The sequence below is a fragment of the Amblyomma mixtum genome, chromosome 3 (genome assembly GCF_055824585.1).
Source record: "Amblyomma mixtum isolate Tamu chromosome 3, ASM5582458v1, whole genome shotgun sequence".
Taxonomy (NCBI): Eukaryota; Metazoa; Arthropoda; class Arachnida; order Ixodida; family Ixodidae; genus Amblyomma; species Amblyomma mixtum.
In genome coordinates this window covers 154,963,871-154,983,754 of record NC_143014.1, presented here as the reverse complement: position 1 = coordinate 154,983,754, position 19,884 = coordinate 154,963,871, and the positions used below count along the sequence as shown (strand labels likewise).

Below are 19,884 nucleotides of genomic sequence, written 5' to 3'. Positions count from 1 at the left end.
GTGTGCTACATCGAATCTTGTTATATTGAATAATGAATGTATTGGAAAACTTTTTATAGCTAATCAAAGCTCTGTGTGACTAAATAGTGTTTGCTTGTGCAGTGTAATGTCTTGCTCATTGTTTGGTGATAACCTTGCTGTTTGTAATTTTCTATTTGAATTTTAGTATTTTTTTAGTCATGTTAATGAGGAAATGCGGAGTGCAGTTCTCTGTGTACATAATACAGGCTATAAGCATTCATCTGTAGGTCTGTTTTTGTGTAGGCTGAAGAGAAAGCAGACATTCTGGAGAAAGAACTGCAGACAGCCACTACTGCATTGGCAGAGCTGGAAGAAGAGAAGCGCCGATTAGACACTGAAGTGGGCCAGGTATGTTGTGGGCATTTGCTTGTTGCTGGAACCTCTCCAGGGTTATGGTTTTTGCTTGCATCAGTTTTTTGTGGGCGTGCTTTTCTATTCCAGGCACATGATTTGTTGTTTTTCAGCTGTTCTGACACACTACTACTCCATGTGGTGGTCACATGCATATCGGAGTAGCATAGACTGCGGGTTCCTGCAGGGGCACAAATGCCCATGCAGATTTTAAGAAGCAGTAAGATTTTACGAGAAAAAGAAAAAAATGGGTGGAATTTTCTCTTAAAATACAGCCAGCTTTGCAACATATTCGTGACCAATTACCTCACACACTTCAAAAGGGACGATTGTTTGGCTAGTTGGTTCATGATACTGGAATGAAACAGTGCAAAAACACGGGACTACAGAAACGAAGAACACAGACACAGCGCTGACTTACAAGTGGGAGTATTTCATGCGAGAAAGCATTAAATACAGAAAGCAAGCACAAGAAAAAAGGAAAACAACACACTTGGAGATCTCATTGACTTAACTCTTTATTTCCTGCGCCCATTCAAATCATTAAACCTGAACAGTGACCCAAAATAACCCATTCTGAGTGATCCTGGCTTCTGGACAAGGAGCACCATTCAGTATGTTGCAAAAGAACTATTTTGGTTTCGGGTGTGGTATTTTCATCAGCCATCTGAGAGAGAATTTTTAAACTTCCTGCGAAACTTGTATACGCGGAGTGATCAGAGCGAGCATTGCATCCAAGGTGCCGCCCTCTTCTCGCACCGACTATACTCAGCAACGGCAGTGTTCTGGCTATTTCGCACCGTCGACATTTCATGATGCAAGTGACAGCTTTGTGTGAAAAGGCGACATCCATTCGTCTGATATTAGTTTGGACAGAGGTGGCTGCTCCACCCTATCCAGACTGTCGACAGGTGCCCATTTGTAACTTCTGTTTTTGCCATTGTCGAGGAGATCCATTGCTTTGTGAGCCTCTGTAGAGGTCCTGGACATGCTCTGAACAATTCTGTGCCAGCAGCTGTGTAGAAGGTTGAGTTTTCTCCAAGACAACCTAGGGTCGACCTTAACACTACACTGCGAAGTAGCTTGAAGTGGTTTGTGTGTGAACAAGTGATTTTTTTTTACTGATCAGAAAGTTGAGCATGAACAGTTCTGTAACTTTGAATACCTGTTTTTGACATAACACATAAAAGATAGATTTTTTATTCTTCTACTTTCTGGCTGAATATATTTAATATCTTTGTGAATTTTTGTGCAAATTTCTGAAAATTTACGAGTCAGATTTTTTTCTTTGCCATTAAAGGGCACCTGCCCAGGGTCAGGACATTTTTTAAAAACTAGCCAACTGCATAGATGAGGCATCGAAGATAACCTCTGCAAAATACTAGAGCCATGCACGCCCCGAAAAGCTGTAAAAATTCAAATCAAAGCCTGCTCGTTCTTTCCTTCCACAAGCAAAAGTCCACACCCTCTACTCTGGCTCGTTTGACGTCATACGGGTCACTTTCGCTAAAGGCGTTCCATTGGTGCGTTGTTCTGACTGACGGGAGAAGGTTGGGCGTAGCCGGGGCGTCGCGTCGTCTTTGCAACGCTTTCCGTAGCGCCTTCCGTTTTGGCACATGCCTACAAACCCGCATGAAGGGAAAAAAAAAAAACTGGAGAGGGAGCGTCTGGCGACAGCCTTGAACCCTAGTCATAAAAAGTAAAAATTGTAAAACTGAGAGGGTCAGTTCCCCCCCCCGCCATGATCACGTCATGAGATAGCCCTCTGAGTGCGCGCTCCCTTCTCAGTTTTTTTTTCCTCCATGCAAGCCTCCCAAAACAAGGTTTTAGTTACTTGTCATGTGTAGTCGAGCCTTTCACTCGCGCACTTGACCGCTCCGCACACACACCGCTTATCCTTCGTGCATCTTGTCTACGACATGAGCTTAGGAGCAGAGGAAAAACACAAACACACAGAACACATAAACACACACGGAGAAAAGAAAAGCAAACGGGCAATTGCCGGGTCCGCGTTTCGCCGTGTGTTTCGAACAAAACCGACTCCCGCCCCTCCAGTCGTGAAACAATGGGAGGCTTAAAAAAAAAGTAATGAAAAGGTGGCTCGCTAACTGGGGTTGACAAACAATATATGAAAGGATGTGCTCGCTAACAAGTTTAGGTGGTTGAGCTGATCGTGCCTCTCGATCGTTCAGTGTGCGGAGAAAATTGCCATTGCACAGCACATGGGCCTCTAGCGTTTCGCCTCCATCGAAATGTGGCTGCTGCATGCCGGTATCAAACCCACGTCTTTCAGGTGCTCAGCTGCTGACCCAAAAGACGGGAGTTTGCTACCGGCTGCGGTAGCCGCATTTCGATGGAGGCGAAATGCTAGAGGCCCATGTACTGTGCAATGTCAGTACACGTTGAAGAACCCCAGGTGGTTGGAATTATCCGGAGCCTTCCACTACGGCACCCCCATAGCCTAAGTCGCTTTGGGACATTAAACCTCATAAAACCAAAACCGCAATGCCTTTTAATAGAAATGTTGAAAAATTTGAAGCACCTAGTATATAACATGCCGCTAGCTCATTTTAGAGGCTTTTGCTGCTGACCCGAAAGACGCGAGTTCGATCCCAGCCACGGTGGTCGAATTTTGATGGAGGCGAAATTCTAGAGGCTCGTGTTCTGTGCGATATCAGTGCACGTTAAGGAACCCCAGTTGGCCGAAATTTCCGGAGCCCTTAAGTACAGCATCCCTCATAGCCTGAGTCACTTTGGGCCGTAAAACCCCCAACCCCCCTCCATAAGCCAAACCATAAACCAAAAAGCTTTTGCAAGCTTGGGGCACAAATATACTCGTAGACAACACAAACAAAAGTACAGGGTACGCCGCCGCGGTGGCTCAGTGGTTATGGTGCTCGGCTGCTGAGCCAAAAGACGCGGGTTCGATCCCGGCCGCGGCAGCAGAATTTCCTTGGAGGAGGAATTCTAGAGAAGCCGCCGCGGTGGCTCAGTGGCTATGGTGCTCGGCTGCTGGCCCGAAAGACGCGGGTTCGATCCCGGCCGCGGCGGCTGAATTTCTTTGGAGGAGAAATTCGAGGCCCGTGTACTGTGCGATGTCAGTGCACGTTAAAGAACCCCAGGTGGTCGAAATTTCCGGAGCCCTCCACTACGGCGTCTCTCATAGCCTTAGTCGCTTTGGGACGTTAAACCCCATAAACCAAACCAAACCTAGAGGCCCGTGTACTGTGCGATGTCAGTGCACGTTTAAGAACCCCAGGTGGTCGAAATTTCTGGAGCCCTTCACTACGGTGTCTTTCATAGCCTTAGTTGCTTTGGGTCGTTAAACCCCATAAACCAACCAACCAAAAGTACAGGGTACATCTCCTGGGGGGCGATGTGGAACATGAAAGCCATAAGTGTATAGCACGGACATATTTCACAGTTTTAAAAAAACAAGAGAAGCAATGGTACTTTTAGTGAGGCAAACATTGGCAACTTTGAAAGGAAGCTAGTCATGGGTGAGCACTTGTCATTGCCTTAGTAAGGAATTCCATTCTTGGAGTGCTTGCAAAAAAAGAGGCCCTAAGTGAGTTGTTAAGTCATTTATATCCTGCTGAATATATAGAATGTTGTGTTCTCATTTTTCTAGTTGTCGAAAGTGGTAATTAATTATCATTCACAATTGTAAGGGTTCCACTCAAAAGAAGCTAAAGAAGCTGAGGCATGTATAGTTTCGCTCATGTGCGCATATTTTTATGGACAAGCTACAGAAGATAAAACGGGTGGCTTCAGTGCCTGAGAGAAATGGCATTTGACTGCTCTTGCCTTAGTAAGCAGTGCAACGCACCTCGTGGATTGAAGGTCTCTTACTTTGGATGCGCTCTGCGTTCGTGAGATTTCGCTGTTATTTTTGTTCACTCAGTTTTTGTCTCCACACTCTATTGTCCCATGGCATTTTGTTATGCAATCTCACTGTGACTGTTATTTTACACCATACAGTTAGAAAATTCAATTTTTCAAGCTGACCTGACCAGCATTCGTCAGTCTTCATTTCTCATCTTGTCACAATGGCTGTGTGGCTTTCTTTGGCAACTGTTGCTGAGCATAAGTTTGTATACAGTGGAACCTCGATTATACGTCCCCCGGTCATGCGACGACCCGCATTTTACGACGAATTTGTGCGGTCCCGGCAAAACCCCCATAGAGACAATGCATTAAAAACCTCGGTTATACGACGCAAATTTTAGAAGGTCCCCGCTTCATACGACGTCTGGCTCGTACCATCCATCAAAAAAGGTCTTCAGCAAACGCAGGCCGGGATGTACCGTATTTTCGCGATTCTAAGCGATTCTAAGGAGGGGGGGGGGCATCGCGATCGTGAAAAAAAAGGGGGTGCTTAGAATCGAGTAAATACGGTAAGCACACTTTAGCCAGTCGATAACCGGTGCGTCTTAATCTTTCCACCTATCAAGAAAACCGCGGGAGCCGCTGCCCCGCTGCTCACGGCAGCCTCAACGGCCATCTTATCTTGTTTGTTGAGACTAGCCCTCTGCTGGCAAAAATGTACTGCATTTGTGTTCTGAAAAAAAAAAAAAAGATGACGATGAAGTTCAGACTTTAAAAAATATCACGGTTGATTTTCGATTATACGACACCCGGATTATACGACGGTTTCGCGCAGTCCCCTGAACGTCGTATAATCGAGGTTCCACTGTATTTGATTTCTAACCACAGGAACCATATTTTTATGAAGGCAGAGGGCTAAAATATTTTGTTTATGGCATTTCAGTGCTCAACAAAGAATCCAGGGGGTCAAATATAATCTTGAATCATGCACTATGAGTGGTGCACTGTGGTGTGCATTACAGTATGGATGTTTCAGGGCATGTAAAAATGGGCATGTAAACTTTTCTTATTGTTTAAAAAAAACACTTCTAGTGTATAAATATTATATTCAGTTCTCTACTAGTAGTAAGCAGTCATGTTATGCAGTAGAACCCCCGCTGTAGTAAACTTTGATGAAGTAAAGTGAAACAGCTGTCCTATCTCACCTTCCGTAGATGAGTGTATATATTTATATTTTCTGTTTATAGTACACTTTTAATAAAGAAACAGTTATAGTAAGGAGTATCTGTTTATTGCGGCTTAATTTATGATGTCATGGCGTGTGCAGACCTGGGCATTTCAGTCACGAACAGGTATCAGCGTAATCGGAAGGCCAGCAGTCGGAGGTAAATGAACTTCCGACAATAAATGGCGCTTTTTTTTTTTTTTTTGAGATGGCTTAATCACATAGCTCATGAGCTGCGAGGAGAAGTCAACTTGGAAGTCTTGGGATATGAGGCAAAGCGTGCCTTGCTCATGGGGGAAAAAAAAATTATAAAAAAACTAAAGCTGGCTGTGAACATGGAAAGAAGGCGGTGCAGGCCACTGAGGAAGGAAAGACACTGAGTGCAGTGAGGAGTAGGGAGGGGAGAAAGAGGCCAAATATTCGCAGCACTGGGTAGCACGAAGCATGAAGTAGCCGCGGCAAGAAGCAGAGGCACAGCGGCACTGCGTGGATGGTTTTGCCATGCTTGAATGTGCCACACGTGTTTCTTACTGTTGCCTCTTAACTGACACTGAGGACACACAAGACGCCGTGTACGCGCAAAGCTTTGGTTTTCTGGAATCAAACTTCTGCCTGCTTTTCTCACATTATATATTTGTGGCCACGTTATATTTGTGCAAATGCAGCACTTCCACAAGACTGATGAAATCGAAAATGTGATAAAATGAAATATGATAACTAAACATGTGTTCAAAATGTGTTCACAATGTGACGTCCCCTTCACACAATGCCCTAAGGGCCTGTAAGGTATTTCAAATAAATAGGTCATTAGCACATAATCAGAAACCAACACTGTCTTTATTAGGTAACCAAATTACTAGGGCCATGTTATCACTAACAATTGATTTAATAAAGATTTTTGCTGGTCCGGCAATATTACTAGAGAAGGGTTCTACTTAATTGGCCTGAACAGTATATTTCAGGTTTTTTGTGTCACATTATCAGTGGTACACGTTTTTTAGATTGTTAATCCTATAATATGAAGGAAAATGGTTGTAGCCGAAAGCACTGCATTTATATTTGGAATCATCCATCACCGATGTAGCCTGCACATAGGGATAAAAACAAACAAGATTGTGTCATTTTTTGCAAACATGTACCTGAAGTGTTGACATAATTGCTGTTTGCTCTTATGAACTTCAGGCCTTAGCTGTGTAGCTCAACATTTTTTTTTTTCTCTCATAATTTCCAAGTTGCTCTTTTTTTGTGTGTTGGAACAGCTGAAGGAGATGTGCCGGCGTGAGCTACAAACGGCTGAAGCTGAAGCTGTACGCAACACTACCATCCTGGGCGAGTACAAGCAGGTTAGTCTTGAGTCATTTTCAAACAACACATGATATTTTGCTGACTCACATACACTTATATAGACTGACATTTTGCCAGAGCTCAATATGAAAAATGTGTAAGAGGGCCAGTGTCAGATATATTGAATTATTGTTTATATCGGACACTGACAACATCTCCTTAGAATTTCCATACGAAAGCAGAGCACTATTGTTGGCATTTATCAAAATTCCATGCAGCACACCATATATATGGGGTGTATTGAACGGCACTCCCACATTCACTTTTCATGCGTGTGTGTTGATTGGCAGTGGGACCCAGCTGCGTGGCCTTGAGCACCTACTGGCATGGCTAGCCACACAGAGACGCTGTAAAACCATGTGATGAGGGTAGTGTGGGGTGAGGATTGGAGGGTAGCCTACGGTCTGGCATACCCACCCTTCACGCAACATTGCTCTCATGAGGTGCAGCCAGCCTAGATGTCCAAAGGTTACCAATGGCGTGTCACATGACTTGCTTCATTTGCCGATGTGCCGAAGGCATTACAGAAGCCAACTGTACCCTAATTTTAATTAGAATATTGTTTGTAGTATACTTCTAACAAGGTGGGACCTCTTGTGATAGGCGATGACTAATTCCAGAGCACCTTCCGCAGTGGCTTTGATGTGCTGCCAGTAAGCTAGCAGGCTGCAAGCTACTGCAGGAAGTGCTCTGCTAGCATGGATGGACCTTAATCTGCTTCTAAGTTACAGCTAAGCTTTTTGATTGGCGTAGAATAGTAATTCAGTGCTACTTATTTCAGACGAGTTCACTGACGGACATGACAAGACGGGCGTCCTGTCATGTCCGTGTTTTATTATTGATTGGTCCGTTTTATTTATTGAATTATCAATATAGCGAACTATTTAGTGATCTTCTTCGAGTTCAATATGTCTTGGATTAACTGCAGCATAAACCAGCGTTGCAGGTGTCCAAACTCTATAATGCTAGCTCTGGCTGAATTTGCTTTCCTACAGGTATTGTGGGACGACCATAATGTACGCCTGTTACTGTTCCAGCACCAATAGATTTACTCCACATTAGCTAGGCAGAGCCTTGCTGTACTTGTACACGCTGGCAGTCCAGCACAAAATTTTGGGGACATTCTTTTGCACAAAGTCTGCTCTGGGTTGAAATGTTGCACCTGTTGAGAAGGCAGTGACACGAAGTGTGCATGCAGATCTGTCGGCAGCTGAGTGAGCAGATGGAGCGGGAGCAGCGGAGAGCCAAGGAGTCACTGGGGGTGCTGCAGGCCGCAGCATGCCCCAGTTGTGCAGCACTGGTGGAGCGGGCCATCGATGAACATGGCTGGCCGCAGCTGAAGAAGTCATCAGCTGGTGACTGCGGCCGACCCCAGGAGAGTGCACAGCTGCGCCAGCTGGAGCTGGAGCTGGCCCAGACTAAGCTGGCCCTGGTTGAAGCCCAGTGCCACAATCAGGTTAGCACCTGTTTCTGTTTCACGAGAGTGTCTGCCACCCCTATCTTTTTCATAGCGAAAGGCCAGGGAGCCAAGTATGCGAGGCTCTCTGACACACTTGTGAGTTAGTAGAAGGGGCGCTAAAAAAGTCCTTTTTTAATGACCTACAAGCGTGATAATTATGATTCTCCATAGGTTCTCTCTGTCTGTTGGCACGTGGTAGGAGCTTCCCAGACAAGCATCGAGGTTACAGGTTAAAATTTAATCGTTCACATCATCCCAATCAAAAGTCCGATCCCCAAGTCGTCCAAAACACACGATTAAATAACAGGTCTCTTCGATTTGGCTTGCACTGGCTGCACCAGTTCGGATAAGTGCCGCAGTGGTGCCGCCAACGTGCAGCGCCAGTTCAAGTGCAGCGGCGACACCAGCAACACCAGTGCTGCCAAAGGCCTGCACCTTGACAAAACGAGGAAAAAAGTGCAGAGGGCGTGCGCGGCACTGGAAAAACGAGGACGACGGTGCTGCTGCCAAATCAAAGAGACCTAACTTTGCAAAACAAAGAACACCAATTGGGTCCAAGGTTCAGCCCCGGGGCGGCACCGCCTGCCCTCCTGGCAATGTTCCTTCTTTCCCCTGGAGGTGGCCGTGAGTCACCATTGCACACACACACTTGCCGCTCTGGTGACACCATCGCACAGCTGGGCCCCACCTGCGCAATCTCCAATTCTTGGAAGTCTTGGAAGAATTCTTGTCGTCGCTTACCGTTCCCACCAAGGTTGGGTTCGCACCCCTGGCGCTGCCCAGCACCATTCGGGAGTAGTACATCCACCAAGCCAGCGGCTTTCGTGCGTGAAGCTCTGATCCGCACCCCCATCCAGCAAATGGGGTGGGGGGGGAGGTACGGGACACCGGGACTAATCTCTTTAGTCTCCGGCGATGACCTGCCACTGTCCAGTTGCCGCCCCCAGGTGCAGATGGCCTGTCAGTTGTTTTGTTGTGCCAAGGCAGGTGGCTCTCCTCGTGCAGTGCTGTCCGGGCAATGGCCCTTCTCCGAAAGTCGCTGCTGCAGTTCGTTCACGTGAGTGTGCGTCGCCGCCACGTCCTTTTCTGGCCGGCCGTACAGAAGGGGGAACGTTCTTCCATTGTACCAAGGCCGCCTCGAGGAAACCACTCATTTCCGCTCCTCAAGTGACTTTGTGGTAGGCGTCGAGCATAACAGTGACCTTTCATATCTTTTTTTTTTTTTTTGACGAAATGATGTGACAGTTAACACTGTTAGCGTTGTATCAGAAAAGAAAAACTGAGCAGCTGTGTCTGTGTGGCCTCTTTATTTCAAGTTGAATATTCTTGTACTGCTCACCACCACCACAGCAGAATATTCCTGCTATATTTGTAAATGCATTTGAAGAGCATGCATTGGTTACCTGCAGTGACGCGAAAGAGTTGTGCCCTTCTGCACAGGATAGAACTTGTGTTGCATGCTGGACAACCTACTAATTTACCCAAAACTTCATATAAGTTGATGCACTTTATTAATGCTACAGCATTTGGGTGTTTGTCTCGTAAAAAATTTCCGGCTTTCTCACGAAATTCCCTGATTGGTAGAGAGAGGTCACATGACCTTGTAGCATCATCACAGCTTGCTCACCGTGGCAGGTGGCAGTTAAATTAATGATTGGCCGAGAGAGGTCGCGTGACCTTGTGACGTCGTCATAACCTGTCCACCATGGCACATGGCACGTAGCAACCTGCCCACTGGGTTATGAGCTACCTGCCCACTGTGGCATTTGGCAATGAAATGAATTAAAATAAATTCAATGCAGTTGCCACCTGCCCACCATGGCGCTGTACATGAGCCTTACAGGAACTCGGGAAGAGCAACCTGGGTTTCACAAGCCCCACCGGCGGCTGTGTTTGAAAGAGCCCCCTGCGGGGGCAGTGACGCATCGCTTAGCCGCTGCACTACTGCACCAGTAGTGGTATGAGGACACCCCGTGATCTATGAATGCAATTGAGAGGGTCGTGATGTCATCAATACCACATGACCACCAATGGACCATTTATAGGGCACCGCCAAATTTGAAAAATCTGAGAACCCCCAAAATTCAGAACTTGGACCACTGCCAAAAATTTCAGGGGACCTCCAAAATTTTAGAAGTAGGCCCACCCCAGAAAATGGTTTAAGGTGGATTAATGGGAAATAGTGGGTGGATTAAGGTGGATTCATGGGCCAGATTAGAATAATCTTTAATGATAGTCTAATGGAAGGTACTGGAACGTTCTAGAAGGTGATGACTCGTGCTTACCGCATAAAGGCAGTGGAACCGGTTCCAGCCGTAGTTTAGGCGGGAAAATCTAAACATTAGACACTCATTGTAGGTGCCATAGCAGGCAACCTAAATGCTGTTGCATTTTCTTCTTTAAGAATGTGGGTAAGAAGGCCCCAAGATTTTCTAGTTAAACTGACTTTTTGTTGTTATCTTTTTTGTTATTATTATGCCTGTGCTTATTTTTGTATGCTATTGCCCTGCTCAGTTGGTAATGGTCTTAATATTTTTAGCTGTGAAAATGGCCTGATGTAATGCTTCTTCAACACTTCTGTCACATCGCTGAAACAAGATGACAGTATGTAGCACCAGAAGCTTTACAGGGCTCACTACTAGCTTATTCTATTTGTCTTGAGAGCACAGAAGTATGCAACAAACTAGCAGAAGTTTGAGCATTACAGTTCTGTCAAGCCTCACTTCCTGCTTTACTGCACAGTCATAAGAAAACATAAGACTAACGCACCAAATCTAAATATTATTTTGAAAGGAAATGCACACCTCTGCCTGTTTTTTTTTTTTTTTTTTTTGGATAATAGTTCAAGTTAAGTAGTCCATGCATCAGTCCACATAGTGAATTGCATACATGGATGAATACTCACGAAAGCTGCAAGTACAAGCTGTATAATACAAGTGATGAGCAGGATGGATCTTCTCTGCAGTTTCATGCTCCCTCATCTCAAGGTCGAGCCGCCGCGGTGGATCAGTGGTTATGGTGCTCGGCTGCTGGTCCGAAAGATGCGGGTTCGATCCCGTCCGCGGCGGTTGAATTTCGATGGAGGCGAAATTTTAGAGGCCTGTGTACTGTGCGATGTCAGTGCACGTTAAAGAATCCCAGGTGTTCGAAATTTCCGGAGCCCTTCACTACATTTTCTCTCATAGCCTGAGTCGCTTTGGCACGTTAAACCCCATAAACCAAACCAAACAATCATCTCAAGGTCATGACACGGGCATGACCACATTTTGCACTCACAAGGGTCATGAAGGTTTCTGCTTGTTTCATTCAGCCAGAGTAAACTTGAAAGAATTTTGTCCTAGCAAGAATGGGTAACCAGTGAAGGTCAGCTACATACCTGAAGGTCAGCTACATACTACCTAGTTTCATTTATGCGTCACTTGTGATTTGAAGAGATTTCACGTATTTTTGCACAGATTGCGTTATTTTCTAGGTTTTACGGCGTGCGCCTGTTGGCATGGCGGGTGTCAACATGTAATACTTCTGAGCAGCAAAATCATTAGAGTGCAGCAACACTCAAAAGCTTGAAATTTTGCTGACATTTTTTTCATCTCAGTGTGTTTCTATAGGTTGTTAAATTTACTGCTGCATTTATATCGAATTCGTTGGTGTTTTTTTTTGCAAGTTCGACATGTGCGGTTTCGACTGTGATGATGATGATGATGCATTTTTATGCTGCGAGGGCATCTGTGGCCACAGAGTGCCATGGCACAAGGTATTTTCTTCTACTCAAGGTGGGGTCAGTGACCCATTTCCCAAGCATTTCACCCTAAAGAAGCCGATCACCTGGCAGGGCAAAGCGTGTACCCATTGCATCACCGGTGGGTACCCGGCAGCACTGGGGATCGAACCCCGCACCTCCCGCATGCGAGGCAGATGCTCAAATCACAAGGCCACCACTGCGGTGCACGCTCGACTGTGTTGACATCAAATAAAATGCTTACTTACCTAGATTCTGCTTGCATTAGAGTTCAAAACTAGATTGAAATTTTGTCCAGTATTTTTTATTTTTTTATTTTTTTCTGCTTATGTACCCTTTTCTTAGAATGTACTATCAGCAGAGTGTTGAAATTTTGTATGCGAGTAGCAACCAGTGCTTTACACAACTGAAACAAAAATTATGCACTTTGAACAAGAACTAGATTGAGCTAAATTTGTTTTTTTCTTTGTCCGTGAAATAAAATTGCCACACATCGATGTTTTTTTGTTTGTTTTTTTAGTGAGAAAAATACAAATGAATTTAGGCAATTTATTCTGGTACTGCAGGCTACATGCATTAGAGTGTTGGTTGAATACTCTCATAGATGCTGTTTTCAGCACTGTGCAAAATTTAAGCATCAGCCAGTGAAAGTAGCAGCGACTTGCAGAAAAAGGGGGGTGGGGGGGGGAATGGCAAAAAGCACCAGATCGCTGCTAACTAAGTACTGAAAATTAGGTGATCCTTGTTTGTTTAAACTCATGTCTCTTGTCATTTTTGCGTTGCACAGATACAGATCCATTTAAGGAGCATTCCCATTTGAGATGCCTCTGCCAATTTTATTTCATTGAATGTTGCCACCTAATGGACGAGAAAACTTTTTTCTACAGTGTTTCACTGAAGCCACACACTCATGCAGTGAGAGTGTCATCGCAGTTAGCGTGCCATATTTGTGGTCATTTCGTCATACGAGCTCGCACAGTATTAGTTCTCTGTAGGGTACAGACACTGCCGGCAGTGATTTGCAACATTGCTGCATGTCGCTGAATGCATCTATGTCCATTTTTCTGTGTAGAGCTCCCTGTGCAAATGAATGTTGCAGCAGCACTGTATGATGTGTAAGACCCAGCTCTAGAACTTGCACCTGACTGGAGCAGTGCATATTGTAACATATGCCATATGGCAGGTGTTGGAATTTAAAAGGAAAAAAAAAAAAAAGTGGCTGTAGCAGGCAGCATTAGTTAAAGGACACTGAGTAATCTACAGAGAGCACAGATCACATGGGAAAGGATTCGATGCAGTGTAGACAAATAGAAAGTTAAACCTAAAAATTTGGAGTGAAGTGAACTGTTTGTCTAGCAATGTGTCTAGCATCGCAGTATCAGCATGGTATCTTGTAAACAACCTTGGCATATCTTGATCTATTCTATGGATCTTACACTCTGGCGAGCTTGCTCCATAGCTTGTTTGAGGGAGTATGGGAACTTGAACGTGGTAATCTTTAGACACTGTGGCAAAAAGCCTTACTTACTCTGGAAGAGTAAGGGATAGGCGCACATTTGATTATGGCCACAGCTTTGTGTCAGGAGGGCTCGGCACAACCTATCTTTGTGTCTGTAAAAGTTGCTGCCAGAGTAAGCGAGGATTATAGCTGAAGTTAAAATAACTGCATTCAAGTTTCACATAATCCCTCATAGAAGAGCCAGCTGGTTCAGGTGGAAGATCTGTTGGAGAAATTAAAATGGTTATTACCAAAACTTCACCATTTCAGACTTGGGGAATTCAGTAAAATGATGCAGCCAAAGTGCATACAGTACTTAATGGCCTGGTTGTGCATCGCAAAGACAGGTCACGGCAAAGACTGGCAATTAGTTACTGTCATCATCATTAAAATACATTGCCATTGCACTTTCTACTTAAATCAGTGTGCATGTAGTCTACCCCCCACATGATTAATTGGACATGTGGGAATCTGCCTGAGGTCTGTATGTAGACATTATTGCATCATCTATACCTTGATGATAAACTGCGGCACAATTCCTTCACCAGTTATTTTCTCTCTGCCTTTTTACGTGTTTCTTCTGGCAAGTGTTTGTTTCTCTTAACTGAACAAACTATTGTGATTAACTGACTGAGCACTCACAATAGTGGAAACTGCAAAGTAGTTGCCTCTAGTAGGCCAAAATACGCATCAAATAAAAACTTAATGCTACTACTACATGAAGTGAACTTTGTGCTGTATAACCATGCTTATTGTAATAATTCAATATTTTTTTAATGAAGAAAATTAGTTTTGTATCATAGCAACAAAAAATTTTTGCCGCTACCAAAATTATTGCATTTAGCATATAATCTTGTGCAAGGGCCGCACCGGTGTATGGGTTGCACCCCCTTTTTTGGACTAAATAATTGAGAAAAAATATATGGTTGTATGTTTTTTTTTAATTCGTGCATGGGCCGCATCTTCAAAATTCACGCCTGTATTTCAAAAAAAAGAGCGCAGCCCTTACACGAGTTTATACGCTATAATTTATGATACTCCAAGTGAAAAGGTGAGGCAAATTTCATTTACTAGAGTTTGTCCCTCATAGCCTGAGTTGCTTTGGGATGTTAAACCCCAAGAAACCAAGAAACCAAACTGTTTACTAGAGTTGTCATCACGCGAATAGTGTGGCTAGTACATAATAGACTACTACTACGTATTTTTATATGGCAGCTAAAAAGTTAGCTATTTTCATACCAAACAAAGTGGTGCAATGCTGTTTCATGTTAGCATCATGCTATCTTCATGCATATTTATCTTAATTAGCACAGCTTTAATGTAAAGCTCATTTTTTGTGCTGCTTTCCCCTTGCTTTTAGTTGCAATAAGGCCTTTAACTCACCTGCCACTTTTGTCTGCTGTGCTGGTGATGGACATATGCGCAAACGAAATCACTGAAATCATGGATCTTGTCAGAAAGCATTTCACATGAAATAGCATTCCCGAAACATTCGTTAATAACATATTACTGCTAGTGTACCACTGCATAACTAGTGCAGCACACATAGATGACAAATATTGGGAAAGCATTAAGTTGCACAATGAAAGGACAGATGCAAACTCTTGCATGTGATAGGTGCACTGGAAGTGCATCACACAACACTGCATTTTATGCGTGCAAATGTTGTTTTAAACTAATTCCAATGCTGGAATTTGTTATTGTGAGGCTGCACTTCGCTATGTGTAAGATTTCCACTCTATGCATAGCTTCCCAGCACAGTAAATGTGTTTCTGTGCAGGACTTGACCCACCAGCTGAGCTGTGCTTCAGCAGAGCTGCAGGCATCTAAGAGCACCTGGCTGCACAAAACCCTTTCCTCCATACGTGACGTGGCTCGCAAGGAGCCCTCCAGTTCAGGGCTCTCTAAAGACCCCAGTGTGCCCTGATGGGGCCAACCTCCAGTGGGCACTGGGCCCAAGTCTGCTGAGGCTGTGCCCTGTCCAGCATCATGACAGCCACTTGATAAGACTGTATCGGGGACATTCAGTAGCACACCAGCCTGCCCACCCTGCAAACCTGAAGAGCCCAAGGCCAGGCAGTGAAAGATACAGTGGTGCCATAATGTGTACCCACTGATACATTTTGTCGGAAGGCTCACTGCTGCACTAACTCACAGGGGCTTTTCAGTGACCTTACCTCAAGCTGCTACTGCCAAAGGATGCGACTGTCAGCCATGGCAGCAACTCATAAATGGGCCGCTGCAGTGGGCGCATGTGGCAGATGACATTTAAGGCAGTGTGTGCTGTGTCACTAGTCTCTTAATGGTGGTCCAAATGCAGTAGAGAACACAAGCTTAGTTCATGTGATATTGGGCGTTTTGACAGCATGTGTCTTTCTGTGGTTACTTGCTGTAATGGAAGGTGCCAGGCAAAACCAGTGTGGGAGGAATTGCTCACTTTCCACAATGTGCTGGCTGCAGCAGCAGCCCTGGTGGTAGGAGTCTGTAAATGTGCAAAACTGTTACGACTTGCCCAATGCAAGGCGGTGAGTGCGGCTGCAGATCTGAAAATTAGTCTGCTTGCTTTTGGCAGTCTGATAGTTCCCACAATTCCAGCGATGCGTACCAAACATGGCTACTCTGTGCTTTGTCCCTGTGACGTACTAGTCTCACTGATGTGACATTCCATTAGCTGTAACAGCTGTGTCCTGTTAAGCCTTCAGCATAACAGCAGCCCAAGTTAAGCACCGGTTCAACAATGCAACATTCCTATGTCACATGATGCTTTATCTGTGTTGGTTCTGTGACTTGACGGCTTTTAGCTACTTGAACAATGCCCGGTGTTGGAATGGTACATTTTCATGTTGTGATGAAATGACCAAACTGTGTAAATTAGAGGCCTTCAGATGTGACGGTCACAATAGATGTTAGGAGCTGCACAAAATCTAATATCTTTAATGTAACTGCAGTGTTCCTGAAACCTCATACTTTTTCGACCATAATGCACATGGAATGGCTCCTGATTTAGGTAAAAGACTAGTACCGAAAGTTGGGCAGCGTTTGACATTAACACTTTGCAAGGCCATCTGATGTACAGTCTTTGTCAAAAGTTTAGAGCCCAGGGGCTTTGCTTTTAAGCCTTGTAGTGGGACTCCAGAAGCATTCGTGGCAGCCCTACCCATTGGAGGAGGCAGGACCAGAAATAATCTTACCTTGAGGAAATTTGGAGCGCTGGAGATGCACCACGAACCACACAGTGTGGCTCAGAAGCAAACCCCCTGGGCTCCAAACTTTTGACAAAGGCTGTACCATCTGCCAATTGTTTTTAATTAGAAGGTCTGACAGCATCACAAATGTGTGTCGACCTCATGTGTCACTAAAATATTGATGCAGGCTGCATTGCAAAGAGTTAAACTAAAGCATGTCATATGCCAGTTGTGCTGTATAGTATTGAACAACTGCTGCTGCTTTTTTTATTGTATGTCAGCAATGACACTCCAGGCAATAAAAGCCCCATGCTTCAAGTATAAGTAGCGTGTGCCAGAACGGGTGACCTGTACTCTGATATTCAAGGGCTATGTGTGAGCAATCCACAGTCCCCATCGTTCTCCAATAGTTTGTGCTAGAAGTTGCATAATTAAGCATATTTTGTTGAGAAATACTGCATTGAAAATTTTGTGCTCTTAGTTACAGATGTCATACTGGGTGTGAAATTTTGCACACATGTTGCATTTGGCTGCCATAAAACGCCATGCTGTACAAACACAAAGCAACAGTGCATGTTCTAGGTTTTCAGGCAATCTGAAGGTTTTTTTTTTTTTCTTTTACATCTGTTTGATGCATTGCCGCTTGGGTATTTTAGTTTTGAATGCGAGTGGGAGTATGCAAATATTTTTTCAAGCTAGCACATTAGTGTTCATTTGCATCTAGCAATCAAATTTATTGCAATATTCACTGCTTGTTCATTGCAATAATCTTTTTACATGGGTTGTAATCTTGGAATTTAGTGGTTTAAAGTAAGTTTCTCTTTACTAGTTGCAGTGTAGGTATCATGTGATAAGTGTGTATATAATCTTGTATATTGTTTTCGAGAGAGTTGCCATTGGCTGCCCTCTTTTTTGTGCGGTTTTTATTCAAACATTGTTTGTAGTTGCTTTGCTTAGGTTTTGTACTTATATGTTGGTAAACAGGGCAGTGACATAGGTTTTATGTTTTCTGTTGCCTAAAATTGCAGCTTTTTTGTAACATATATCTTCTAATCTCATACCTCAATAATGTTCAGCATAGTTGTTTCAGTTTGTAACTAGATGTGAAGCAAAGCTTTGATACCAGTACTGGAGATGCATGTGTATGTAACTTTTAATGTGTATTCGGTGTTCTTATGGCGGTCTTGTCATTTCTTTTATTTTGGTCATAATTGTGTGCGTGCATAATGAAGGAAGCAAATGATTGTGAAGAGGCGTTCCCAGTGTGTGTGATGAAAAGCACTGCAAGTACCTTTTTATCATAGAAAGAGTGTGCTTAGGTAATGTGAAAATTTGGAAGCTGCCACCAGGCACAGATTTATGGGCAGCTGTCATAGGGGATGGCCCTATGCAGACCAGATATGCCTTCCTTCTAGTATGCCACTTTGCTATCCCTAGCAAGGTTTGCACTTATTGTGCTGTGAAAAACTGATGAAATTAACATCTAGCTAGTGAAACATGTTGTTCATCACTGTTTTATTCCATATTCAATGCCAAAGCTGCACATATTTTCAGATATTTATGCTGTACACTCTCCAGATGTTTTGTGGCATGGGCCATTGAAACCCTGGTGGAAAAAAACAGGAATAAGAACACTGACAAAATATAAGATATGCACATGCAGGATTCAGGCACTTTGCTGGCACCAAAAGAAAAATGCGCATGTGAAGACATCTCCAAATGCAGTCTGTTTGGAAAAGGCAGGCAGGTGCTTTGACAGTGTTGTCTTTGCCTGCGTGTAGACTGTTTCTGGTGGGCATGTGAGCTAGCAATCAAGGCTCCAGCCAGTTTCAAAGACTGCCGGTTGCTGCCACAAGTTGCTCCAATCAGCATTGGATCCCTTCAAGGCCAATGCAGCAGCACATGAAACAGTGGCCTTTTTTTGAGGGCGCAGTGTGTTTAAATCCTTATGCCAGATATATATATATCCATCACTATACTTTTTCTCACACAAATTGACAGTGGTGTGCTAGAAGCTACGGGTGTGAGGTGACTAGTTCCAGACTTGTGTGATTTGCTGGTTGGCTCATGAGGGCGCGAGGAATAGCACACTTAATTGCAGACGCTGTTGCCTTGTGCACATTGCTTCCACCTCACTGCAAACAAGGGGCATAAAGCAAATGCAGGGCTCCTTTTTTTTTTTTTTCAGTAGCTTTTATTTTTTTAATGTCAAGAACGAAATCTGACTACTGCTTGTAAAGTGCTTGTAAAGTGTTCTGAATGGGAGCTACATAAAAGTCAAAAACTTACCGCGGTTCTTTCACCGCACTGATTATGTCTAGCTCTTGTTGGTGCAAATCAGCGCTGGTAGATAAACCTAGCATGCATGATAAACCTAACCTAGAGCGATTTATTCACAGTGCAGGGCTAAGCAGGAGGCTGCCACTCTTGCTGCAGCTGGTAGCATTTCTATCTACATCAGTTATTTGTGTGAATTTCATTAATGCCTGGCTTATTAGTGGAACCTAGCAACAGATGACACTGCAATGCCACAAGTATTAACAAGTACTGGTACATGAACTTTGACAAGTACCATAGTCCTCCAACAATGTACTAGGGTTAAGGGTGCCTCGATGCTAGTTCCCCCATGCTTGGTGATACGTGCGTCCATCTTACCAATGTTTATAAATAAATAAAAATTGCAACTTACGGCGTTTGGAGATGTAGATGTAGATTCGCCGCTGTGTGCTGTCGCAGTGCAAAAGTGGCATTTTTGGCTCGGTGGGCCTAAAAGCTGCTGGTATCAAGGCACCCAACAAGCACTGCCATTGCTCCTGCGGCATGCAGGGAGCTGCGCATATGCGCCAAGTTTGGATTGAGAATGGTCGAGTGTGTCGTGTAAATAATTTGTAGAATGTGTGCTAGTGGTAAGGGGAGCATAGTGAATCAGGGCAGTACACGCGTAATGCATGGATGGGTCTTGCGTCAGTGAAGCCTGGGTGCCTGTGTGTGGTGCTTTGCTTGGTTCCTCCAGCACGCTCCGTTTGCCCGTGTGGAGGAAGAATGGAGCACAGCTGTTGGGCTTTCTCCGTTCATAGATATACCGTATTGTGCGTTTTTATCGGAAAGACTTTGAAACTTTTTCTTACCTCAACCGCTCTCTCGTTTGCGGTGAAACTGCACACAGAGCTTGCGTATTATGGTAACTTTTGTATCGTAGCAAGTTTTACAACGGTACTTACTTAGTTGAGCCGT

At 44.3% G+C, this 19,884-nt stretch overlaps 1 protein-coding gene across 1 annotated transcript in view; it reads left to right on the top strand.

Moving 5' to 3' along the window:
• Nucleotides 1–19,345, top strand: part of GAPcenA (GTPase activating protein and centrosome-associated) — a 60,227-nt gene extending 40,882 nt beyond the window's left edge. Inside the window, exons 20-23 of the mRNA XM_089581613.1 lie at nucleotides 265–369; nucleotides 6,685–6,768; nucleotides 7,968–8,225; nucleotides 15,246–19,345. Of these exons, the coding sequence (XP_089437739.1) occupies nucleotides 265–369; nucleotides 6,685–6,768; nucleotides 7,968–8,225; nucleotides 15,246–15,392 (594 nt within the window). The 3' untranslated portion in view covers nucleotides 15,393–19,345. The remainder of the gene's footprint in view (nucleotides 1–264; nucleotides 370–6,684; nucleotides 6,769–7,967; nucleotides 8,226–15,245) is intronic.
• Nucleotides 19,346–19,884: the final 539 nt, after the last annotated feature.